The following is a 24,021-nucleotide window of genomic DNA, read 5'->3' as shown; positions in this document are numbered from 1 at the left end:
CACGCCAAGCTGAGTGTTGTTTGCCAGTGTGTTCTAAGTCATGCAATTTGGGAAGACTGAGGTCATAATCATGTGAGGACAGAGAAGGGATTGGATTGTACCGGTTAAAATTAAATGTGTGGTCGCCTATTTCTGTCCCAAGAGTAGGGAAAATTAGCTGGGCTTTCTAATACATTTGTTACTTATAAATTAGAAGCTTTAGCACCAGTTTGGGGGCATTAAGCATTTATTAAAGCATAACAAGTATTAGTAAAAAGAGAAAACCTGGGTAAGAAAGTTAAGAAAAGGCCTATCTAGCCTAGAGTTCCAGCCTGGCCTGCTTCCTCAAGTCCTCCCTCAGAGTGGAAGCTCCCTCTGCATCTGGAGGAGAGACAGTCCTTCCACACTGCTTCAAGCTAATTTGCTAGTATCACCCAAATCCATTGGTTCACTGGACTTGAGGGTGGTCCTTTGTTGAGGTCAGAGTCCACACCCTCTTTAGGGTCAGGCAGGTGTGGTTTTAATTGAATTAACTTTAAGTGAGTTAATCATCCAAGTCAGTCAGTCCAATCAATATAATCAATACCCTCCAGCTGGGGCCTTTGGGCATTCCAAAACCCATTATTTTCTCACAGGATATAAAAGTCTTTGTGGAAGGAGATTCAGCTGGATTTGGCACCAAATTGGCCAAGGAAGTTGTGGTTCTCCCAAGGTCATGTTGTTTACCCAAGTAAAATGCAAGCTTTTTTTTGTCAGGGACTGTTCCATTCTTGTCTTTGTACTCCCAGCTCTTAGGACAGTGCCAGGCATAAATTTGGTGCTTAATTTTATTGATAGAAATAGGTCACAGGAGCCAAGACTATTGAGAACCTTGGGTGACCAGGGTACTTGAAAGGACATCAATTTGCATGCTAAAGTCCTCTTTTATAGGGGCTGGAATAGAAGATAACTATGAACTAGGTAACTGATCTCCTTGAGAAAAGGAAGAAAATTACCTCCAGCTTGCCAGATAACTGTCCCCCGAGATCTGGATTCTGTGATGTGTCCATCCAGAGTGAACTTCAAAAGAGTAGAAGTCACTGAGTGAAGAATCTGGAAGTGAGTGATAAGTATACCACCCCCCCCCCACCACAGCTAGTGTAAGTATCCACCAGCATGACAGAAGGCGCAGTCCAAATGAGTCTCAAGCAGTTCCTAGCTGTGAGAGCTCCCCAGGTTACTTCACCAGTCTGCCTCAGTTTCCTCAGCTGTAAAATGGGGAAAATAACAGTATCTACCTTGCAGGGTCCTGGTGAGGACCAAATAAGCATTTCTAGAGTGCCTGGCACAATGCCCAGCACACAGTAGGTGCTTAATAAATGCCCACTCCCTGGGGCAGCTAGGTGGCACAGTAGATAGAGCACCGGCCCTGGAGTCAGGAGTACCTGAGTTCAAATTCGCCCTCACTTACTAGCTGTGTGACCCTGGGCAAGTCACTTAACCCCCAATTGCCTCACTAGACAAACAAACAAACAAAAAATAAATGCCCGCTCCCTCGCCCCTCCCTCGTACGTGCCAGGCAGTGTGCAAAGTAAGCGCTGAGGATCCAAGCAAGGCAGAAAGACAGCCCCTGCCCTCGCGGGACTCAGCCCCGAAAGGAAAAGCCTCCCCCTTTATTGAGGATTTCATCCCTTCTGGGCCGGCCCGTGCCGGGAGCCTCCAGTACGGTGTCCCTGCCTTGGCCCCGCCCTTCTGCCTGGCATGCCCTCGCTCCCCTCTCCCCGGCACCGCGGGGGGCTCCCTCGCAGCCGGGTTCCAGGGCCACAGCCTCCCGCCCGGGTGTTACTTTGTATCTCTTTGTGAGTGTTTAGTGTAGACCTGACGCAGGCTGTCCCAAAAGTCTTAGGGCAGGGTGCAGCTGAAAGAGCTCAATGAAGAGCGTCATCTGGAAGCTCTGAGCGCAGGAGTGGGGAGTTTGAATGAACCGACCAGAAAGGAGCGGGGAGGGAACCAGGCATCCAGAAAGAACAGGGGAGGAGATGCTCTAACTTGGCAGCGCAAAGACCAACGGCAGCGATCGGCAGCTCCAGCCCCGCAGGTGGCGCTGCAGGATGGGAGAGAGGTTTGCAGGAGGAGGAGGAAAGGACTGGCAAACGTAAAATCGGTCACGTGAGGTAGAGGGGTCGGGAGAGCAGAGAGGACTCAGGCGGAGGCACGCACGCACGCACGCACGCGGCTTCCTTCGTGTGTCTCGCGAGAAAATAAGTAAATTCCGAGAACTAAATAAACCGGGGCTAGCTTGGTGGGCGGGAGGCGGGAGACGGAAGCGGCTTCGGCCTCCCGAGCCCCAACCTCTTCGGATTGGTTTTTGCGGCTGCACACGCGCGGTTGTTCTGCGGTCGGGAGTCAGGGCAGCGATGGCGACCTTTGTGAGCGAGCTGGAGGCGGCCAAGAAGAATTTGAGCGAGGCGCTGGGCGACAACGTGAAGCAGTGAGTGTGGCCATTCCTGCCGCCCTCGGAGCGCGGGGGCCTGGCCCGAGACCCCGCCCTCCCCCCACCACACCCCACTCTCCATCCTCCCCTCCCCCCGCGGGCGCTGCCAAACCCTCCTGGGTCAGTTTGGGCGGCAAGGGAGAGAGGAGGAAGGAGGGCATCCTCTTAGCTCCCCGCCAAGGCCTGGTTGTCACCTCCCTGGGCCCCGAGGGCCCCGGCAGCATCTCCATGGCAACGACGGGCAGCATCCCCTCCCTTCAGTCCCCACCCTCCTGGTCGAGGCCCCTAGAGAAGATGGTCGGGCTGGACCACAAGACAGGCAACAGCTTGGCCTGAGATGAGGAAACAGTTATGGGGCTAGAGAATTAATAATTATTATTAACAGAATGTAGTATAAAATATAACTATTACTGGCAGCTAGCATTTATATATCGCTTTAAGGTTTGCAGAGTGCTTTAATAACTAGCACTTGTATATATTATAACTACTCTTTTACATAAAAGTCAAATGAGTTATTTGTAAAATAGCGTTGAGTACCTTGCTTGGGACATAGTAGGCACTATATAAATGTCTGTGTATTAAATTGATCTTCCTTACGTGAATATTATTATATATAAGTGCTTTGGTAATAATGGCTAGCATTTATATAGCATTTGTTTTGTAAAGTGCTTTGATAATAGGTAACAGTATAAATACACACACATATATAGATGTTTGTATAAAACGTTTAGTAAAGGGCCTAGCACGTGGTATGCATTATATATGCATATTTCATTCCCCTTTATAGGTTTGCAGGGTGTTTTAATAATAGCTAGCATTTATAGTAAATATATACTTTCATATACATTTCAAATAAGGTATTTGTAAAAACACTTAGCACAGTACCTGGCCTATAGTAGACCCAATATGAATGCTTATTCCCTTCTCCTTCACTCCCACTCCTTTCACCTGAGCCCTCAGTCCCTGCCCCCACAGAGCTTAGAATCAAGTCTTTCTTTTCCATTCCAGTTGCAGTGTGCCTGTCCATGACTAGGACTATACAGTTCATCCCCAAAGTCTTAGTACAGTTGAATCATATTTAAGCTTAAAGCCACACTAAGACTTTTGGGACAGTCTGCATATCAAGACCTTTAAAACAACTTTTTGTTTTTATTTTTTTGAGGGGCAATGAAGGTTAAGTGACTTGCCCAAGGTCACACAGCTAGTCAAGTGTCTGAGACCAGATTTGAACTCAGGTCCTCCTGAATCCAGGCCCAGTGCTTTATTCATTTTGTCACCTAGCTGCCCCAAAACACAACTTTTTAAATGGTGACCCCATAATACAAGGAACCAGGAATTATTGTTCTGTTGAAAGTATTGCTCCTTTGTTCATTTGAACAAGCAAATGAAAGTGGGATCCGAATAAGTCCAGTGCTGAAGATACTCAAATAAAGCTGTCATCTCATGGATTCAGGAAATCCCTCCAGTGATGCAGATTTGCAAGGCATCTCTGTGATTCTTGTATATAGTCTTCTAAAGTTTGCCAAAAGGGGTCACAGTGTTTTGAAGACTCCACCATTCTCCAGACATAGTAAGAAGGTTGCTAGTGGAGAACTGGCTGTTCATCTGTCATCCTTCACTTTACTATGTGACCAGCCCATCCTCTCTTCTTTTTTTCTAAGGCATTCCAGTGGAGTTATGTGTTGCAGTATGCTCACACTCCCTGTGCACCTTTCTCCCTTGCTTTCTGTAGTAACAAGTATTTTATTTAAGTGCCTACTGTGTGCTCAGCCATATGCTGAGTGCTAGAGATACAAATGAAGACAATCAAAAAAAAATAGTTCCTGGGGCAGCTAGGTGGTGCAGTGGATAAAGCACCGGCCCTGGATTCAGGAGGACCTGAATTCAAATCTAGCCTCAGACACTTGACTAGCTGTGTGACCCTGGGCAAGTCACTTAACCCCCATTGCCTCCCCACACACACAAAAAATAGTTCCTGTACTCAGGGAATTCTTAGTTTGATGGGATTTTTTGTTGTTCATTTCAGTTGTGTTTGAATCTTTGTGACCCCATTTGGGATTTCTTGGCAAAGATACCAGAGTGATTTGCCATTTCCTTCTCTAGTTCATTTTACAGATTAGGAAATGGAAGCAAATAGGGTTGTGTGACTACCATAGAGTAACACAGCTAGTGAGTATCTGAGGCCAGATTTAAAGTCACGATAATTCTTCCTGACTCCAAGCTGGGCGCTCTCTCAACTGTGCCACCTACCTGTTTGAAGGATGGAGGAAGGAGTAGTGTTTCATATCTGATTGCCAGACTGATGGACAAAACAGCAGTGAAAAGGCAGGTATTTGCTTTCTCCAGAAACTTTGAAGAACTTTGACATCTTATTTTTAAAGCAATGTAGCCTGCTTTCATTCTCCTTTTCAACTCTGGGCCCTTGAGCCCGCCACAATACACGTACATGTGTATGTGTGCTTGCATATATACACGTCTCTCATCCATCCATCAGAATTACTCAACGTTCCTTGGAAGGCGTAATAATAGAGATGAACATACTGAGTAACTGATAATAACTATTAAGGGAGCATGGAGATGTACGCTTGACAAAGCTATACAGTGCAGGTGGACAAGAACTCCTGCAGCAGAATCCAGGTCAAAGTGGGACTCCTTGTGTTGGAAATACAAAGAGAAAAGTGAGAGAGGCCCTGCCCTCAAGGAGCTTACGTTCAGATAGGGGCAGGTCAAGTAAAGGTGTTTTGGACTAACAAGTCCCAAACATAGTTAAGTGAAGCAATAGTTTGGTCAGTTGACCGGCCCTTGCAATGGCAATGGTAATGCTATTGTATTTCACTTCTCTGAGCAGGAGTTGGAAGGCTCGGAGTAGGGTGCAGGTAGGAGGGAGCTGAGTGGTTTAACTTCTGGCAGGGTCTCTGGAAGTCTGGTTTTGAGGGTGGGGCAGCAGTGGCATGGTGGAAAGGAAAACATCCTCAGAAAACCCCTTGCGGATCAGGACTTTCTGATTTGTGTCTTTGTAACCTAGGACCTAGCCCACACTGTGGTATGCTGTAGGTGTTTAACATAGACTTTTGTCCATGAGCAGGTCTCCTCATTCAAGCTTTGAGCCAAAGTTTCTTCTTCTTCTTCTTCTTCTTTTTTTTTTTTTTGCAGGGCAATGAGGGTTAAGTGACTTGCCCAGGGTCACACAGCTAGTTAAGTGTCAAGTGTCTGAGGCTGGATTTGAACTCAAGTCCTCCTGAATCCTAGACCATTGCTTTATCCACTGTGCCATCTAGCTGCCCCAAGTTTCTTCATTTTTTAAGTGGGGATCCAAAGTACCTGCTTCACAGGATTTTGTTGTTGTTTTTGGTAAGAAAAGTGCCTTATAAACAAACCTTAGTGCCATATAATTATGGGTTATTGTTGGCAAGGCCCTGTGCTGTTGCTGACAGTGGTGAAAACATGAGTAATATAGGGATTTCTTCCCTCTTGGAGATAATATTCAAATAGGGAAGATCACTTTAAGACACAAACACAATACAGAGTAGAACAAGATGAGTGCATTTTTGTTGCTTTCAATTGGGTCCGACTCGGTGACCTCATTTGGTGTTTTCTTGACACAGATACTAGAGCCATTTCCTTCTCCAGCTCATTTTACAGATGAGGAAACTGAGGCAAACAAGGTTAAGTGACTTTCTCAGGGTCACACAGTAAGTGTCTCAGGCCAGATTTGAACTCAGGAAGAGGAATCTTCCTGACTGCAGGCCTGGTACACTACTGTGCCATCTAGCTCTGTGTAGCATATACACAAATACATAAATAGAAAATATGTACAAGATAAGCATTCACTGATTTGGCTGTGTGTTGTGGGATAGTGACAATTGAAGAAATCAAGAAAGGCCTCTTGAGGGAGATGGCATTTAACTTGAACCTTGAACGGTCTTAGGGGTTTTGTGACCATAGGTGAGGCAAAGGCATGGAATTGGAAGATGGAATGTTGTTTATTTGTAGTGTAGAGTAGTTTAGTTTGGGTGAAGAGGGGAAGTGATGTGTAATTATTCTGGAAAGATAGACTGAAATCAGGATAGGGAAGGATCACTTCTATCTGAGCACACTCTTGAGGATTGGATGGTTCAAAGAGAGTTTCAAGAAGAAGGTGGCATTTGGGCTGTTCCTTGAAAAATGTGTGGGATTTCAGCAAGCATAGATTGGGTGAGGGCAGTCTAGGAGTAGGCAGTGAGGTGAACAGACTCATTCAGGAAATCCTCGATTTCCCTAGCTCAGAGCCATCTCAGGTGTGATCTGGTGGAGGAGAGTGTAGATGACATGAAAGAAAGTAGCCTAAGATAACTTTGAATGCCAAGCTCAGTAGTTTGTATTCGGTGAGCAGAGGGGGAGGATTGTGCAGAGGATTGATATGATTATAATTGTCTATTAGAATTCTGGCAGCTGTGAGTAGGATGGATTTCAATGGGGAAAGACTAGTTAGAAGGCAATTGCAGTAAGTAGCTCATTCAATAGGTAATGAGGCCTGAAACAAGGACTATGGCACTAGGGATGGAAAGGAACATTGCACATCTGGGAGCGATCACAAGGAGAATATGCAGGATTGGATGGGGGTGAAGTGAGAATGAAAGGGGAGTCCATTTTATGGGTGATTGGGGAGTATGGTGGTAAATCAAAAGAAAGAGAATTCAGGAGCAGCAAAGATGATGGGTTTGGTTGTGGACACGTTGAGTTTGAGGTACCAGTTAGTGATCCAGGAAGACACAGAAATGCAGTAAGGAAGTTGTTGGGTTTTTTTTTTATAACAACAAATCTGTTTGTAACTCAAGAGTCCAAGACTCTTAGGTGGTAGAGTACAATGGAAAGAAAGACTTGAAATGTCAGAAAACCTGATTTCAAGTCCTGCTGTTCTGCCACTTAATTATCAGTTTGATCTTGGGCATGTTGCTTAAGCTCTCTGGGCCTCTGTAAAATGAGGTGGTTTAAAGAGGTGACTTCTAAAGTAATTTCCAGCTCTAAGTTTGATTTTATGACATTGATGTAGGAGTGGTCTACATAAAGGTATTACTTGAAACTATGTGAGTGGGATCTCCAAGAGGGAGAGTGCTGATTAAAATCTTCTTGACCTAGGGGCAGCTAGGTAGTGCAGTGGATAAAGCACCGGCCCTGGAGTCAGGAGGACCTGAGTTCAAATCCGGCCTCAGACACTTAACACTTACTAGCTGTGTGACCCTGGGCAAGTCACTTAACCCCAATTGCCTCACTTAAAAAAAAAATCTTCTTGACCTTTTGTGTAATGAATTTGCATAAACATTTCTTCATGTCATGAGGGAATATGTTCCTTCTTCATCTTGGCCTGTTTAAAATCATTCTCTCCCCCCAAAAAACCAAACAAACAAACAAAAAAGGGGGGCAGCTAGATGGCACAGTGGATAAAGCACCGGCCTTGGATTCAGAAGGACCTGAGTTCAAATCCGGTCTCAGACACTTGACACTTAACTAGCTGTGTGACCTTGGGCAAGTCACTTAACCCTCCTTGTCCCATCAAAAAAAACAACAAACAAATAAAATCATTCTCTCCCTTCTCAACTCATCTGCCATCTTTCTTCCCTTATACTCCTCTTTCCCCCTCAAATTTTTCCAGAATTCTTTCCATGCCTTCTTTGTACCCATTCACCTTGTATTATACTTATCTATATACATGTCAAGGAGCAGCTAGGTGGATCATTTCGATAGAGCTTTAGGCCTGGAATCAGTTCATATCCAGCCTCAGAAACTCATTAGCTGTGGGAGCCTGGGCAAGTAACTTAACCTGTTTGCCTTAATGCATTGTAGAAGGAAATGGCAAACCAAGATAGTATCTTTGCCAAGAAAACCATGATAGAAGAGTCAGACTTGAAGAGTCGGACATGACTCAACCAACAGCAGCAACAACAACGATATACATGTGAAAGTCACTCCTCTCACCCATTTTCAAAATACATGTTAATGTACTCAAAGGTGTAACTGTAGTAATGCACATGATAAAAGATGATTGAGGGGTGGCATTTACCTGTAATGCAGACTAGTAGAGTAAAGCCACAATATCATTGCATTTATTAGAAGAACAATTTAAAAAAGACTCCATGCCAAAGCACAAACTTAAGTCATTAAATGTTTGGCAGGTACCATATGTCAAAGAACCAAGATTTCTTTACCCCACAGAGGGCTTGATTTTCCAGAAAGCCCATAACTTTACCAATAGTTCTAAATTCAGAAGCCCTCCCTCCTTTCTCTTAATAGCAAAGACTGAAATGACAAGTAAGGTGTGTTCTGAACCTTTTCTAGTCCCTGTACCTCTTTCCTTTTAAGTAAACTGTCTCATACCCTATATTTCATATTAAAAGAAATAAATTCTAGTTTTCCATGCATATACACTTAAAAATCTTACCTAGCCCTATCTTCAATATGAAAGACAAATTCTAGAAATTATAATTTATATAAACATAAGTAAAATAAAGAGATTGATTTCAGGAGGCTAATATAGTTACTTAGATGTTCCTAATGTTTCTTCTCTCCCCACCTCCCCTGCCCCCAGTTTTGAATATTCCAGGTTGGAATAGATTATAGATTATACTTAATTTCCCTAGATATTCTTATTGGTTTAAAGATCACAGTATCTGTAACACTCTGGGTATTATCTGTGGTGAGAGAGGAATGAGAAAATACCTGAACTTTTTATGGTGGAACTCGTTTCTCTTGCTGGAGTTCTTTCTCTTTTGTTTAGGCCTTTTCCTGACCTTGACTAATCTTAGTTTTTTGAGGCAGGCTGCTTTCAAAGTTCTTGATTGGTCTCCTCAGAATTAACTGTGGCTCCTAATTAGGGCAGTAATCTGTCCCACCCACTGTATGTTAACCTTATTACCTATATCCTTATTGCATTGGTCTTCATTCACTTTTTCATTAAAATAAGGCCATGTTTTGTATCAGAAGGAACACTTAGACTGGGAGTTGAAACTAGTCCCAATTCATTAACTATCTGGGCCTTGGTTTTCTCATCTGTATAAAGAGGGTGTGGGGACAAGACCATCTCTAAGGTCCTTTTTCACTCTAAAATTGTGAGATTCTTTATATTTCTGTCTAAAAATGTGTTCTGGATCCATTGTGGATAGTTTGTAACCCAGCGTAGCTGAAGACCCGAAACAAAACTAGCCAAACAGCTAGTCAGTTTGATTTTTTTTAGGTACAAATAATGCTATTTTAGAGTAAGAGAAAATGGATGGATACGCTTTTGGCAGAGCTATGTGGTAGTGCTATATGGCCCCATCCATCTTATAAAATGGAGGCTGCCCTTTCAGGCCATGAGGAGTTGTTTTCTATGGTCTTACCTCCCTTTTTGTTGTTTGCTGAGAATGGGAGTGGGGATAATTGTCATGCTTCATCTTTGGTTTTGCTTTTTTTCAAATGAAGTTATTTCATAATTTCCCCAACTTTAAAAAAATGTGCATAGGCTTCTGTTGTTGATGTTGATATTTCCACCAGTTAATGAATAGCAGGTGAAAAGTGGTAGTTAAGTCATCCTGAAATGCAAATTGAATTAAGCAAACATTTATTAAAAGTACCACTGTATTCAAACGACCATGCTAGGCGCTTGAGAGAGAAAAAGACAAAACTATTTAGCTATTTCTGCCTTTAAGGAACTTATGAGTAGCAGGGTAGATTTGAGATTGAACATATGGGCAACAAGATGTGTCAAAAAGACCTATAGTGGCCCAGATAAAATGTAATTGGCAAATATTTAACAAAATAAAAATATAATAAAACATAGACAGTGTTAAAATATGGTTTTCTAAGTCTTTATGTGCCCACAGAGATCCTTATTTGAATTTGACATCACTGATGTAGAGAAATCATAGATTTATAGGTAGATCATCTAGTCAAGAGGTTCTTAACCTTTTTTGTGTGTGTCATAGATGCCTTTGGCAGTCTAGTGAAGCCTGTGAATGTTATTTTTCAATACATCAAATGATATAACTAGGATTGCAAAGGAAGCCAATTATATTAGACTAAAGATATATCTTTTTTCCCATCCAAATTCATGAAACCCCAAAATCTACCCATGGACTCCAAGTTAAGAATTCTTGATCTAGTCTAACCCTCTCATTTAACAGATAAGGAAACTTGGGCCCAGAGAGTGATTTGCCCAAGGTCACAGGTAGTAAATATTAGCATAACTAGGATTTGAACCCAGGTTTTCCTGTTTCCAAATGTACTGGTTTTTCTACTGAAATAATGACCCTTAGTAAGTAAACACAATGTAAGTTGAGACTAGAAAAAGCAATAACAACCGAGGGAATCAGAGGAGACTTCATGGAGTTGATCCTTGAAGAATAACAACATTCTTAGAGAAAGACATGTTCAAATTGGGGTCACAGCAGGGGGATAGTCTAGTCTGGCAGGAAACCAAGTTTTAATGATTCTTAACTCAGGCTGCAAGACAATCTGAGTCCACTAAATGTCTTATTACAAATCTTCACACAGTACTTTCAGGAGTTGGTATCAGAAAGTTGGGCAAGGATCGATTTAAGCTTGGCCATAGATTGCCTTTTGGATGAATCTTAGCCTGAACATAGGGAGCAACACCTACTTAAGTTTACATCTAGATGGGCATTAATATAAAAATTCTCTCCTGTTCATTAAGTTAAACAGATTTTACTATTTCTAATAATCAGTTAGGGAATAAAAGTCTATATAAATTTACTTCTGCTTTCCTCTTCTAGGAACTGACCTTTTTTAGTCAGAAATTCAGAACTGATTCCTTTGTGATATTTGGAAATCCAGCATTTGAGCTATTCAGCTGAATGCCTGGCTGATTCCATTTGGTCTAATGGTCATATTTGGATATAAATACTAAAGATGGGGGCAGCTAGGTGGCACAATAGATAGAGTACTGGCCCTGGATTCAGGAGTCCCTGGGTTCAAATCTGGCCTCAGACACTTAACACTTACTAGCTGTGTGACCCTGGGCAAATCACTTAACCCCCATTGCCTCACTTAAAAAAAAAAATACTAAAGTTGTGGAAAGATGTAAGGGAGTAATACAATGGCTCTGACTTTTTGAGAACTAAATTCTCTTCACTTTGACTTTTGTTTTTGTTTTTTACTTGCTTCCATAATATGTCAAAGCCTAACTTTTAATAAGTCTTCTTCCTGTTGTTTTAAATTATGTGTCTTAAGTTCTTTTCCTGGTGTCCAAATAAGACAATACTTTCTGGGGCAGGCAAAAAGTTAAATCTTGACGAGAATAAAAACTTGCATATCTTCTTGTCTTCATCCTCTCTATGCAGATATTGGGCTAACCTGAAATTGTGGTTCAAGCAGAAGATCAGCAAAGAAGAATTTGACTTGGAAGCTCATCGGCTCCTCACACAGGAAAATGGTAAAAAAAAAAAAAGAAAGAAAGAAAGAAAAAGTCTCATTAATTGCTAGGGAGTTGTTTTTTGTTCCCCCTCCTGTCTCCCCACAAAAAAGGTAGAATAGGCCAGAGTCTATTTAATGTCACTGCATAAAATTTTAGTTTAAGCGTATATAAGGCTATCCTCTCAAAATGTGCATTGAGCAAAGAAACTAGAATTGTAATACATGGAGAATCCAAAATTTTCTTACAGTCTTTATTTACCTAGTAGTTGCCTTATGTTGTTTTAAATGATTTTTGCGTTTGTAGTAGTATTATATTTAATTTGTGGCAAACTTTACTTTTCCAGTACATTCCCACAATGATTTCCTCTTGGCTATTCTCACTCGTTGTCAAATTTTGGTTTCTGCACCAGGTAAGCTGAACTTTTTTTTTGGAGGAGGGTAGGGAGTGGCGAGTGGCTGTTACTTAGCACACAAATCTAGGAAAATAACTCCCTTGTCATCCTTTCATAGACATAGCTATTGCTTATTTTTAATGTCCATGTGTCCTTTGACACCCAAAAAGCAAAATTCTGAGTACAAATTCTATTACTTTTCTTGGTTTTTTGTGTTTTTTTGGTTTTTTTTGCAGGGCAATTAGGGTTAAGTGACTTGCCCAGGGTCACATACGTAGTTAAGTATCAAGTGTCTGCAGCTGGATTTGAACTCAGGTCCTCCTGAATCCAAGGCCAGTGCTTTATCCACTGAGCCACCTAGCTGCCCTAAAGTACTTTTCTTAAATCTAATTCTTTCCCCTATTCCCCTCCTCCCCCTCCCTTTATTCCCCCCTCCCTTTTTTCTTTCTAGTTAGTTTCTCACTCATTTATTTCCTGGACTTTAGTTTGTTTAGGTAGGTGGTTGGAAAGTGAAGCAGTTAGCAGAGAGGGTAGTATAAGGAGAGTTAGCCAGGGCAACATCAAGCTGAGGGGGAAGGGTTTCAAAAAAAGTAAAGAATGAATGAAAGAGATGGATGTTTGGAGTAGCTCTAGAGTAGGCATAGGTAAAGTGGAAAATAAAGTGGTAGTGGTCTAGGAGGACCCAAGACTTTCCAGGAGGATGGGTTTTACCTGGTATCTTCCTTTAATAAAAGTATCCTCATCTGGTGTGTTGTTCAGGGGTCTTAATGTTCTTGTGTCAGGTTTGGTACAGCCTGCATCCAGTCAGTCAGCAAACATTTGGTGACTGCTGTGTGTCAAGCACTTTGCTGAGCACTGAAGGTACAGAGACAAAAACTAGTCCTGCCTCTCAAGGAGCTTACAGACAACAACTGTTAGAAGGGGGTTGGTGGAGATGAAATGATCACATGGGAGACAAACAGCAAGAGAGAGAGGGAAGGAGGGAGGGAGGGAGGGAGAGAGAGAGAGAATGGACGGGTTAATTTTCCCCTTTCAACCTAAAGAAATCTGGGTGGAGAAATGGTGAACAGTGGTTCTTCTGCCCAGATTACTTTAGGCTAAAGTGGCAGATTCTTCTGCTATCCAAATTGTTGAGTTGTTTGGTATCCTTTTGTCTTTTTATCAATAAATCAAATATTTGAGAACTGGAACATCAAAAGCCCAATACTTCATCCTCCAGGGACTGTTTTGTCACTGCTTTCTCCATTGACATCTTTTTTTTTTTAGCCATTTTTTCCCTTGTACTTCCTCACAAAAAGGAGGATAGGTTTAGCTATCTGGAACTCTGTCTTTTCAGCCCACAAAGCTCTGAGGCAGTAACTTTTCCAAAATCGTAGTTTTTTCCTTTTTCTTTTGGTAAAATGGTAAATTTCTAGTAAGACTTCGTTACGGTCAAGCTGCTATGCTGGGGAGAAAGTGGTACTCAAAGCCAGGAAGACTTGAGTTCAGGTTCTCCCTGACACATGCTGGCTGTGTGATTATTGGCAAGTCATTTAACCTTCAGTACCTTAGGCCAGGGGGCCCAATCCAACCCAATGTCTGTTTTTGTATAGCCCAAACTAAGAATGGTTTTTACATTTTAAAAGACAAATTTAAAAAGGTAAAAATCATTTTTTGCTCTTCAGCTGTACAACAACAAGTGGTGGGTGGTTCTGTAGGCCCAACGTGGCCTGAGTTTGCCGACCCTGTCTCTGGGTAGGTTTCTAAGACTACAAATTGCAGAGTAGGTGCCAGTCTGGATTGAGGAAGTTTCCTCATCTGGGAGATAATTCCCTATACCACAGAAATTACAGGTCCAGAAATAGAGATCCTGGAAATTAAGTGATTTGGAGAGAGAATTGGCATCCAAACATACAGAATACTTTTTTCTTACATGTATCTTTTCTAAGAAAAGTGTATTTGATTGGTGTTTGTTAGTATCTTTATTGTTGTTAAGAATGCATATTGTTTTCTAGAGGGTACTGGGTCATTACCCTGGACAGGAGGTTCTGCAGCTAAACCTGGAAAGCCCAAAGGAAAGAAAAAACTGTCTTCAGTTCGACAGAAATTTGATGTAAGTTATTTTCTGAATGAGCTTTATAACAATTGCTGGCACCGTGATTTAAGTAATTTAATTTTTAAAAATAGTGGTGTGTCTTTCCAAAGAAATGAGATGTTTAAAACACTGACTTTTAGGAAAAAAGACATGGCTACTTCAAAGTGATCATTGTTTTTATAAATCCTTTGTTCCTGATACATCTGGTCTGTTTACAATTCTTTTTCTTTATTTGCATGCCAATTTATAGTAATCATTATGTTTATGAATATGTAGTCAACTAAAAGCAAAAACTGTTTTCTCTGCTTCCTTTTAAACATTAACTTATGAACATGCCAAATCATAGGTCATTATAGGCAGAAGGGACCATAAAGGCCTAGTCCAACAGTACCCTTACTTCCAATGAGGAAATAGGCCTTGACCTGTCTAGTGTTGAATAGCCAGGGAGTGAGTGATGGGATGTGAACCAGATTTCTAGACTCCTAAACTTATGCTCTTTCACCTACCTGCACTTTGCTGTAGTCTCTTAGTGCTCATGTGGTCTTCATGTCTGTATTTTGTTATAGTTATTTCAGTACATTCTGTATCTATTTGACATGTTTCAAGGGTGTCTTTTGTCCCAAGTATCATTGTGAATATCTTAAAAGTAATATGCACTTGTAATTAACTTCTTTAGGGTAAAAAGTGTTCTATAACTATTTAGTTTCTCTCCCTCCCACCCCACAATAGATTTCAGTTTTAAGTACTTCTCTCATGCCCCTAGGATAACTACAAACTCCTTAGTCTGCCATTTGAAGTTTTCTCTAATCTGGTTTCATCCTAGCTTTCCAGACTTAAATATTACCCCCTCTTCACATATTCTCTATTCCAGCTAAACTGGACTAATCCTGTTCCCCGAATTTGACTTTCCCATTTCATGCTTTCATACAAGCTATTTTTCATGCCTTGAATACATCCCTTATGTCGACATTTCAGAAACCTCATCATGACCAAGCCAAAGTGTACCTACTCCACGAAGCCTTCCTTGGTCTTCCCCTTTTGCCCTCTCCCCTCCACATAGTTTTTGGTGTTCTTTTCTTCCTCAGTTTTCTTTGTACTTATTTACACACAGGTTGTGTTGTTCTTTACCCCCCCCACCCCCACCCCATGTAAACTTTTTGAGGACTCATTTTTATGTGTCCCCAATGCTTTGCTTTTATTGTGTATTTAGTAAATGTTGGTTGAATTGTTTCCTTTGTATTCCTATATATTTTATTTTATTTTATGCATTTAAAAACTTTATCTTGAAAAAGTTTCACCATACTGTCAGAAAGATCATGACAGACATAAAAGAACTCCAGTTTTGAATCGTGGCTTTATACTTTTTCAACATTTGTTACCAAGTCTGTTTCATTGATTAACCAGTCATTTTTAGTATTTAATGAAAACATTGATAGTATATATGTTCTTGGAAAGTTACTTAGTTACAGATATACAGTCTTAATCTAGAAAAAATATTCTTGTCATTTCAATTCAGAACCCTTTATGGACTTCTTCCTTCTACCTATAATTATTCTCTAGCCTTGCCTACTGTAGACACCAAATAATAATTGAATTGAATGGATAGCCATCTAATTAGGATAGACTTTCCTATGATGCATGTCCATTGTTTTTTTTTAAATATCATTTATGTTTCATAAAGTGCTATGTTTATTTCTAAGGTTGAATGACCGAGTCATGCCTTTCGTATCGATATGAAGTGACTGATTCTGTACATATTATTCTTTTAGTTTTCCTTTGGACATATGTAGCTATAATTGGTACATTGGGACACTGGGGTCCATTTAAAATAAAGATGGAACTTATTTTGGTTATTTTTGTTTGAAGTCACTGTTATAAATAATAACACCTGTTGTTACCCCACAGCATAGATTCCAGCCTCAAAATCCATTGTCAGGAGCCCAGCAGTTTGTGGCAAAGGATCCACAAGATGATGATGATTTGAAACTATGTTCTCATACAATGATGCTTCCTACTCGGGGCCAACTGGAAGGGAGAATGATAGTAACTGCGTATGAGCATGGGCTGGACAATGTCACTGAAGAGGCAGTGACTGCTGTTGTCTATGCAGTGGAGGTAAGGTTGCTATCAGAATGTCTCCTGTATTTTAATATGAAGAGTGTTTGTAGGACAAGATGATATGACAGGGGGCAGCTAGGTGGCGCAGTGGATAGAGCACCGGCCCTGGAGTCAGGAGTACCTGAGTTCAAATCCGGCATCAGACACTTAACACTTACTAGCTGTGTGACCCTGGGCAAGTCACTTAACCCCAATTGCCTCACTAAAAAAAAAGAAAAAAGAAAAGAAAAAAGATGATATGACAGAATAAGACAAAACTGCCTCCCTAATTTCTGATTTCTAAGAATTAAAATCTTAGTTATTACTATATCATGGGTCAAGGAACATATTATCTTTACTCCTAATGATAATGTTTAAAAGATTCCTGTACATTTTAAGAAGGATAGCTTTTAAGAGTAGCTTTTATTCTTTATTAATTCTTAATTTTGAATCAAGAATCTTAAGATTTAGTTTCCTGAGGGGCAGCTAGGTGGCTCAGTGGATAAAGCACTGGCTCTGGATTCAGGAAGACCTGAGTTCAAATCCAGCCTCACACACTTGACACTAGCTGTGTGGCCCTGGGCAAGTCACTTAACCCTCATTGCCCCACCAAAAAAAAAAAAAGATTTAGTTTCCTTAGGAATGGCTATGATACAGTGGAAATAGTACAGATTTAGGAGTTAGAAAATCCCTATTCTCGTCTTAGCTATTCTGCTTTCTGAGCTCTTTGTCCTTTGGCAAAATCCCTTAAGCTTCCTCAACCTTCATTTTCTCATTTTTAATATATAGATAAGAAAACTTGCACGGTTGTGTGATCAAATGGGAGAATTATGTGGAAATGCAAATGGTTATACAGATCTGAAGGTGGTAATCCAGAGAACTAATATGTGGTTAGCCCATCTTTTTTGATCTGGCCATGTTGTTTAGTGCCTTGCACACAATAGATATGCTGCACATTTATTGAATGTCTTAATTTGACTAATCAGTTTTTCCCTACATTTATCTCTAGATCTTTTTGGTAGATCTTTCAATCTTTAATGGAAATTACATGGTAGATATGGCCATAACTTGTAAACCTCAAATAGATTTTGAGGATTTCATTAACCTCTTTCAGTCGCTATCTCTCACCAGTAATAGGCCATCCTCATAAAAAAATACATTTAAAGGTTTTAAATGGTGCTTGGTTTCATCAGTGTCATATATGACTGAAATACTATTTGAGGGGTACAACTGGTCAGGTTCTGAAATGAAATCTTGCTTTGAAAATGTTTCCTTATTGCCACTGGGGAAATGGGACTTAATTTTCATTAGGAATTTGTCTTTTGTTCATTTCCTGTTGCCCCTCATTCTTGTTAAAATATAAATTAGTTCAGTGGTATTTTGCTAAAGGTTTTCTTTGCATTTTGCGGAATTGGCTACCTAATTCGGATTTTGAAGTCTTGCTGTTTGAACTAATTATGATTACACATGGGGGCAGCTAGGTGGCGCAATGGATAAAGCACCTGCCCTGGATTCAGGAGGGACCTGAGTTCAAATCCAAACTCTGACAATACTTACTAGCTGTGTGACCCTGGGCAAGTCACTTAACCCTCATTGCCCTGCCCCCCCCCAAAAAAGAAGAAGAAGTCTAAAAAAATAATAATAATTACACATGAAAAGAAAAATTAAAAAAAAAAGAAAAGTTGTAGGCCAGATTCGTTTCTGGGTTTTTAGTGTATTTAGCCCCATAATAAGGTTGGCCCACTCTATGTGGACTTAGATTTGGATAAAATCGATTTTTTTTTTTAATTATAAAAGTACTTTATGGGGCAGCTAGGTGGTGCAGTGGATAGTGCACCAGCCCTGGAGTCAGGAGTACCTGAGTTCAAATTCGGCCTCAGACACTTAACACTTACTAGCTGTGTGACCTTGGGCAAGTCATTTAACCCCAGTTGCCTCACTGAAGGAAAAAAAAAGGTATTTTATTCTTTTCCAGTTACATGTAGAGACAGTTTTCAACATTTGTTTTTATAAGATTTCTGGTTTGAAATTTTTCTCTCTCCCTCTCCCCCCTCCCCAAGATAGCAAGTAATCTTATATAGGTTATATATATATATACAATAACATTGAATATATTTCTGCATTAGTCATGTTATAAGAGAAGAATCCGAGCAAAAAGGAAAAACCTCAAAAAAGAAAAACAGCACCAAAAACAAAAGAAATAGTATGGTTCAATCTGCATCCATATTCCATAGTTCTTTTTTTTTTCCCCCTAGATTTGGAGAGCATAAAGTCGAATTTTTAAGGTTTTTGCCCTTTTTTTTTTTTTTGTGGGGCAATGAGGGTTAAGTGACTTGCCCTAGGTCACACAGCTAGTAAGTGTCAAGTGTCTGAGGCTGGATTTGAACTCAGGTCCTCCTGAATCCAGGGCCAGTGCTTTATCCACTGCGCCACCTAGCTGTCCCCCGGTTGTTGCTATTTCTTATTTTGTCATTGCTCTTTGAAAATCACATTTTGTATAGAGCAAGCCAACCTTACAATAGGACTAAAAGGGGGAAAAAAGATTTCTATTCTTTCCTTTCCCCTACACTCTCCATCTGCTTCCATCGTGTTGCCCCTGGGGCCAGTCCCGTGAATTAGTCTGTTCATATTTCTTCTCCTTATAAACTCCAATAGTATTTTATTTTAAGAGATCAGTGGAAGTTTTTTGATTTCCTCTTGAAGAGAATTAGAAGTTATATGTGTATATTTTTTTCTCTTTATAGAATCACCTTAAAGATATTCTGACATCAGTGGTTTCAAGAAGAAAAGCTTACCGTTTACGGGATGGTCACTTTAAATATGCATTTGGTAGCAATGTGAATCCACAGCCTTACCTCAAGAATAGCGTAGTAGCATACAATAACTTAATTGAATGGTAAGTGGAATTTTGAATGATGATTGCACATTTTTAAGTTTTCTCATTATTCAGTGACTAAGAGATAAATGACCAGCTCTAAAAAGATAAAATGATTATTTTAATTATCATGTCCAGCCACAGTGCTTTGGACAACTCTCACTTAATCAATCAGTCTCTCTTTTTCTCTCTCTCTCTCTCTCTCTCTCTCTCTCTCTCTCTCTCTCTCTCTCTCTCTCTCTCTCTCTCTTCCTTCCTTCTCCTCTTCTCTCCCCCACCCTTTCTTTCTTTCTTGATTTGGTTTCTGGTCCAGGACTAGTGATAGGGAGATCCCTGATTTTTACCTCATATTTCCTTTGCCTTTACCAGCTTGCGTGTAGTGCCATCAAACTGCTTTATCAAATTATTTGCAAATTATGCTTTAGATAAATTTCTTTTCTGGGACCCATTAAGGGCTTCTTATATCTCAATCCCATCCCCCATCCCCCCCACCCCCCCAATGATGCATTTTTTAGCTGTTGGAAAAAAGAAATTGTAACATTTTCTTTTTATCCGTTTTGGAAGAAGCCAAGTTTCTACCCAAGCACTAGTCTTTTTCTCTATAGTTTTCAAGTTGAGGAGAGGAGAAAAGGGGTGGATGAAAAGAACAAGATGCTAATAGGGAGGTTTGGCAGAAGGTGCTGGTAGTGGAGGAGGGAATAAGGTAATGGAAGAGATGAGTTCAGGAGAGTGTGATGGATATGATAGAGTTGAAAGGACATGTCAAACCAGTAGCCATTTAGAGGCATCATCTTGGAGACAGCACAATATTTAGATCTTGTAACTATTGTAGATTTTTCTGAATCTCAGTTCTTTACCATTTTGATCCTCTTCTGGCAGCAAATGGTGTCCATCTTATAGTTTAGCTTTTTGAAAAGTTTGTGATTGATTTCTAAGCTCTTTTTCATCCACAGAAAAGTCATTGCTCTCCAACTTGATTACTGAAGCCAGTGCCCTTGAAGAGGGCAGTGTCCCCCTCTTTTTCCCTAGCCAGTAGCTACTATTGTGGCTTTACTTTGAACTGCTGGTCAGGATGACATGGTGGTTTGGTGAATTGTTGAACTGACCTCTGTGTTAGAATTGTTTTACTCAGTCATCTGAAGAGGGACTTCAAGCTTTTTTTATGGTATTTCTTGTTTGCTCCTCAATATAATTTAAATGATCTCTGTCATATGCAGAATGCATAATTGTGCCTGACTTCTTGACCTGTGTTAAGTATAATGAGTACTCAGCCCCACAGTCTCTCTTTTCCATTGTCCCAAAGGACCATGATGAATCTGCTTTTCTTGGCCTTTCTTTCTTTTTTTCTTTCTTTCTTTTTTTTTTTTTTTTAGTGAGGCTATTGGAGTTAAGTGACTTGCCCAGGGTCACACAGCTAGTAAGTGTTAAGTGTCTGAGGCCGGATTTGAACTCAGGTACTCCTGACTCCAGGGCCGATGCTCTATCCACTGTGCCACCTAGCTGCCCCGGCCTTTATTTCTAATCACAGAAAGTATAGAAGTGTCTTCTATAGTTATGAAGCCAACTGTCTTTGATATCTTCACTACATCTTCTTTTCAATTTGTATTTAGTTGTAACATAATTTCCATTTCTTTAGTCTGGATTACAAGCTCTACTAGATGGGTGAGGACCAAATTTTATATTGTTTTATAAATCAGAGGGCTCAGCTCAATGTCTTGTCCTTACTAGGAATCCAGTGAGTACTGATTTAAAGTACAAGTTAAAGTTACAGTGATATTCAGAGTACTGTACCAAATGGGGTTAAATAGAGTAAGTAAGGTTCATAATTTTCAAGCATCTGTTATGTAATAGATGCATAAGACATGTTAGTGTTAACACTGAAAACGTTAACAATGCCTGGTAGAAAAATCTAATTTGAGGGAGCATAAGAACTATTGCATTGACCTAAAAACAGCTGCACTGGAGAGCTCCTGAGTCTGGAAGCAGCTGCTTCAAAAGAAAAATATCTAGGTCTTTCTGTCTATGACCTGTTCAAGTAAGTACACGCAAATTAAATAGGGAGGTTGGTTCTCCAGAGTATGAATGTATAATAAGCATACACAGATCCCATTTGCTCAAGTGACTGTACTGAATAGAGTCTCTGATAGGTAGAACTCTTACTTGTCAGTCATTTAATAGAGCTGCACAAAATATTTTTGTGTTATCACTGAAAAAGTTAACAGATGGAAAAAGAGAAAACTAACTTGGTTCAAAAAAAGATTCTTGCATTGCCCTAAGAACAGCTGCACTTGGAGAGCTTTCCTGGCCTGACAGGCAGCTGCTTCAAAACCTCATCGATTGAGCCTATTCAGGTTCACACAAATTAAATAAAAGGAGGCTGGTTCTGCTTATAAAATGAAGAATAATGTTTAACAAGCAAACTTGTATCGACTGCTGCTTTGCTCAGGAAAGCTTTGTTTTTGCTTTTTTTCAGCCCTCCAGCGTATTCAGCTCCTTCCGCTGGTCAGAATCCAGCTTCACACCCACCTCCTGATGATGCTGAGCAGCAGGCAGCTCTCCTGTTGGCGTGTTCAGGGGATACTTTGCCAGCTTCGTTGCCTCCTGTAAACATGTATGACCTTTTTGAAGCTTTACAGGTAAATTGGTGCCTGCACACAACACTAGGCTGTATTTGTGGATTGAAGAATTTTGTAAGCTTTAAAAAAAGCCTTTTTAGTAACCTCTTCCACACTGACCAGGTGAGATGTATTCTGAAAGCATTGCCAATGCCAAGATTCTTTGCTATGGCTAAAGAAATAACAATTATAATGTTGATCAAGTTTTACTAATGGTCAATTTATTCTTGCTTCTGGTTTGAGTCTATTAATTTGCAAGTATTTGTGAGTCCCTTGTTTTTTATGTAGAGAAAACAATTGTGTCATAAGTATTTAGGAACATTTTACATTTCAATCATAGGTACACAGGGAAGTGATTCCTACACATACAGTATATGCTCTGAACATCGAAAGAATCATCATGAAACTCTGGCATCCAAATCATGAGGAGCTACAACAGGACAAAATTCATCGGCAACGTTTGGCAACAAGGGAGGGGCTGCTGCTCTGCTGATGGAGCAGCTGTGATCCGAGGGTTGTGGAACTCTTAGCAAATCGATGGCTAAGAACTGGATTTTTTGTCTACATTTCAAGGCTGAAATGTGCAGTGCATAACCACTTCCTATGGAAATGACTTATGTTTAATGTATTTATGTGCTACTATGAAGCCATAGCATAAACGTGACCTTTGTTAATAATCCATCTCTTTCTGATATCACCCCCTCCCACTTCCTTGCCCAAATCAGAAACTGTTTCTGCCATTAGGATTCAAAGCTGATTCGTTTGAGAAATTCAGTACCAAGGACTAGCTGGAATGTAGCCTGGGGCCTTGCAGTTCTTTTACTTGAATTGTGTGAGTTATTGGTGTCTTTGAAAAGCTTTTATGTTCCCTCATTCCTATGATCAGAAGAAAGATCCAGGTGTCTGAGTGAAGGACTGTTGATCCACATTCCATCAGACAATGGAGGCACTTTCAGAAAGCCAAACCCCCCCCTACAATGTTATAATTAAATGATGTAAAGAAATAGTCCCTTAATAACCCAGTTGTTTCAGCTCCATAGAACCATAACTTAATATTGCTGCAGATGGCTACATGCCTTTTCTTTGCATTAAAAAAAAAATCTTCTGTTCAGGAATGCAATAATAAACACAAAATTACTTCCACGATTAACATTTCTCCATAGAGTTAGTCTTCTCACCAAGTCCTTAGGACTACCATTTTGTCTCATACACAAATTACCTGTGCTTAGTTGTTGGATCTTCTTGATTTAGTCATGTGACTTTAATTAGACTAACATCTGGTTGTGTTTCTGATGCCACCTGGAAACTTACTAACTGAAGTGATAGAGGTAAACCAGTTAAAATGAAGCTCTATGTATGTATATATATATTATATATATATACACACACACACATTACATATAGATAAATGTTCTTATATTTTCATCCTTTGATATTATAAATTGGGACTTGAAAAATATATATTTTTGTGTGTGTGTGGGTCAAGGAGGAGAAAATAAATTCTTAATAATGACATGGTGGGGCGGCTAGGTGGCGCAGTGGATAAAGCACCGGCCCTGAATTCAGGAGTACCTGAGTTCAAATCCGGTCTCAGATACTTGACACTTACTAGCTGTGTGACCCTGGCCAAGTCACTTTACCCCCATTGCCCCGCAAAAAAACAAAACAAAACAAACAAAAAATAATAATGACATGGCAAATACTACCCTGCCCTTCATGGGGCTAATTACATGAAACACTGCTTTATTTTCTCAGCAGAACCTTACATGTCATGTATGAGGTTTTGTGATGCTCAAAGTAAATGCTGTGTTTTCAGGACCTGTATTCAAAATGAACTTTTTAGTACAAGTGTGAAAAGCCCTTTTCAGTTGCAATGGGAGAACACTCCATTTCTAGGGTTTTAGAATAGTTTATTAACTGATACACTTATTTAAACCTTTTTCCCCCTTGAATGGATATAGTTGAATAGCTAAGACTGAACAGGAGGTAACAATTTTTTTCATTGTTTTAGTTCACTCGTTGATGGTTAGCAGACTTAAAAAGCTGGGCTCTTAAGAGGCTTTGAAGAATTCATTCTGAGGGTAGTGTGTGACTTGTTTTAGGGCTGGACACATGATAGATAATGGGAA

The 24,021-nt window shown here is 40.3% G+C and overlaps 1 protein-coding gene across 1 annotated transcript; it reads left to right on the top strand.

Moving 5' to 3' along the window:
- Positions 1 to 2,181: 2,181 nt before the first annotated feature.
- On the top strand, positions 2,182 to 23,458 carry TADA1 (transcriptional adaptor 1). The gene is made up of 8 exons (XM_043999822.1): positions 2,182 to 2,449; positions 11,767 to 11,858; positions 12,184 to 12,249; positions 14,226 to 14,323; positions 16,211 to 16,420; positions 19,147 to 19,298; positions 21,751 to 21,913; positions 22,233 to 23,458. Exons 1-8 carry the CDS (start codon positions 2,376 to 2,378, stop codon positions 22,383 to 22,385), a joined length of 1,008 nt encoding a protein of 335 aa, XP_043855757.1. The 5' UTR covers positions 2,182 to 2,375; the 3' UTR covers positions 22,386 to 23,458.
- The last annotated feature ends 563 nt before the right edge of the window (positions 23,459 to 24,021 follow it).

The sequence above is a fragment of the Dromiciops gliroides genome, chromosome 4, assembly GCF_019393635.1.
Source record: "Dromiciops gliroides isolate mDroGli1 chromosome 4, mDroGli1.pri, whole genome shotgun sequence".
In the NCBI taxonomy this organism is placed as follows: Eukaryota; Metazoa; Chordata; class Mammalia; order Microbiotheria; family Microbiotheriidae; genus Dromiciops; species Dromiciops gliroides.
Note: the sequence above shows the minus strand (reverse complement) of the source record. Positions and strands in the feature narration are given on the sequence as shown.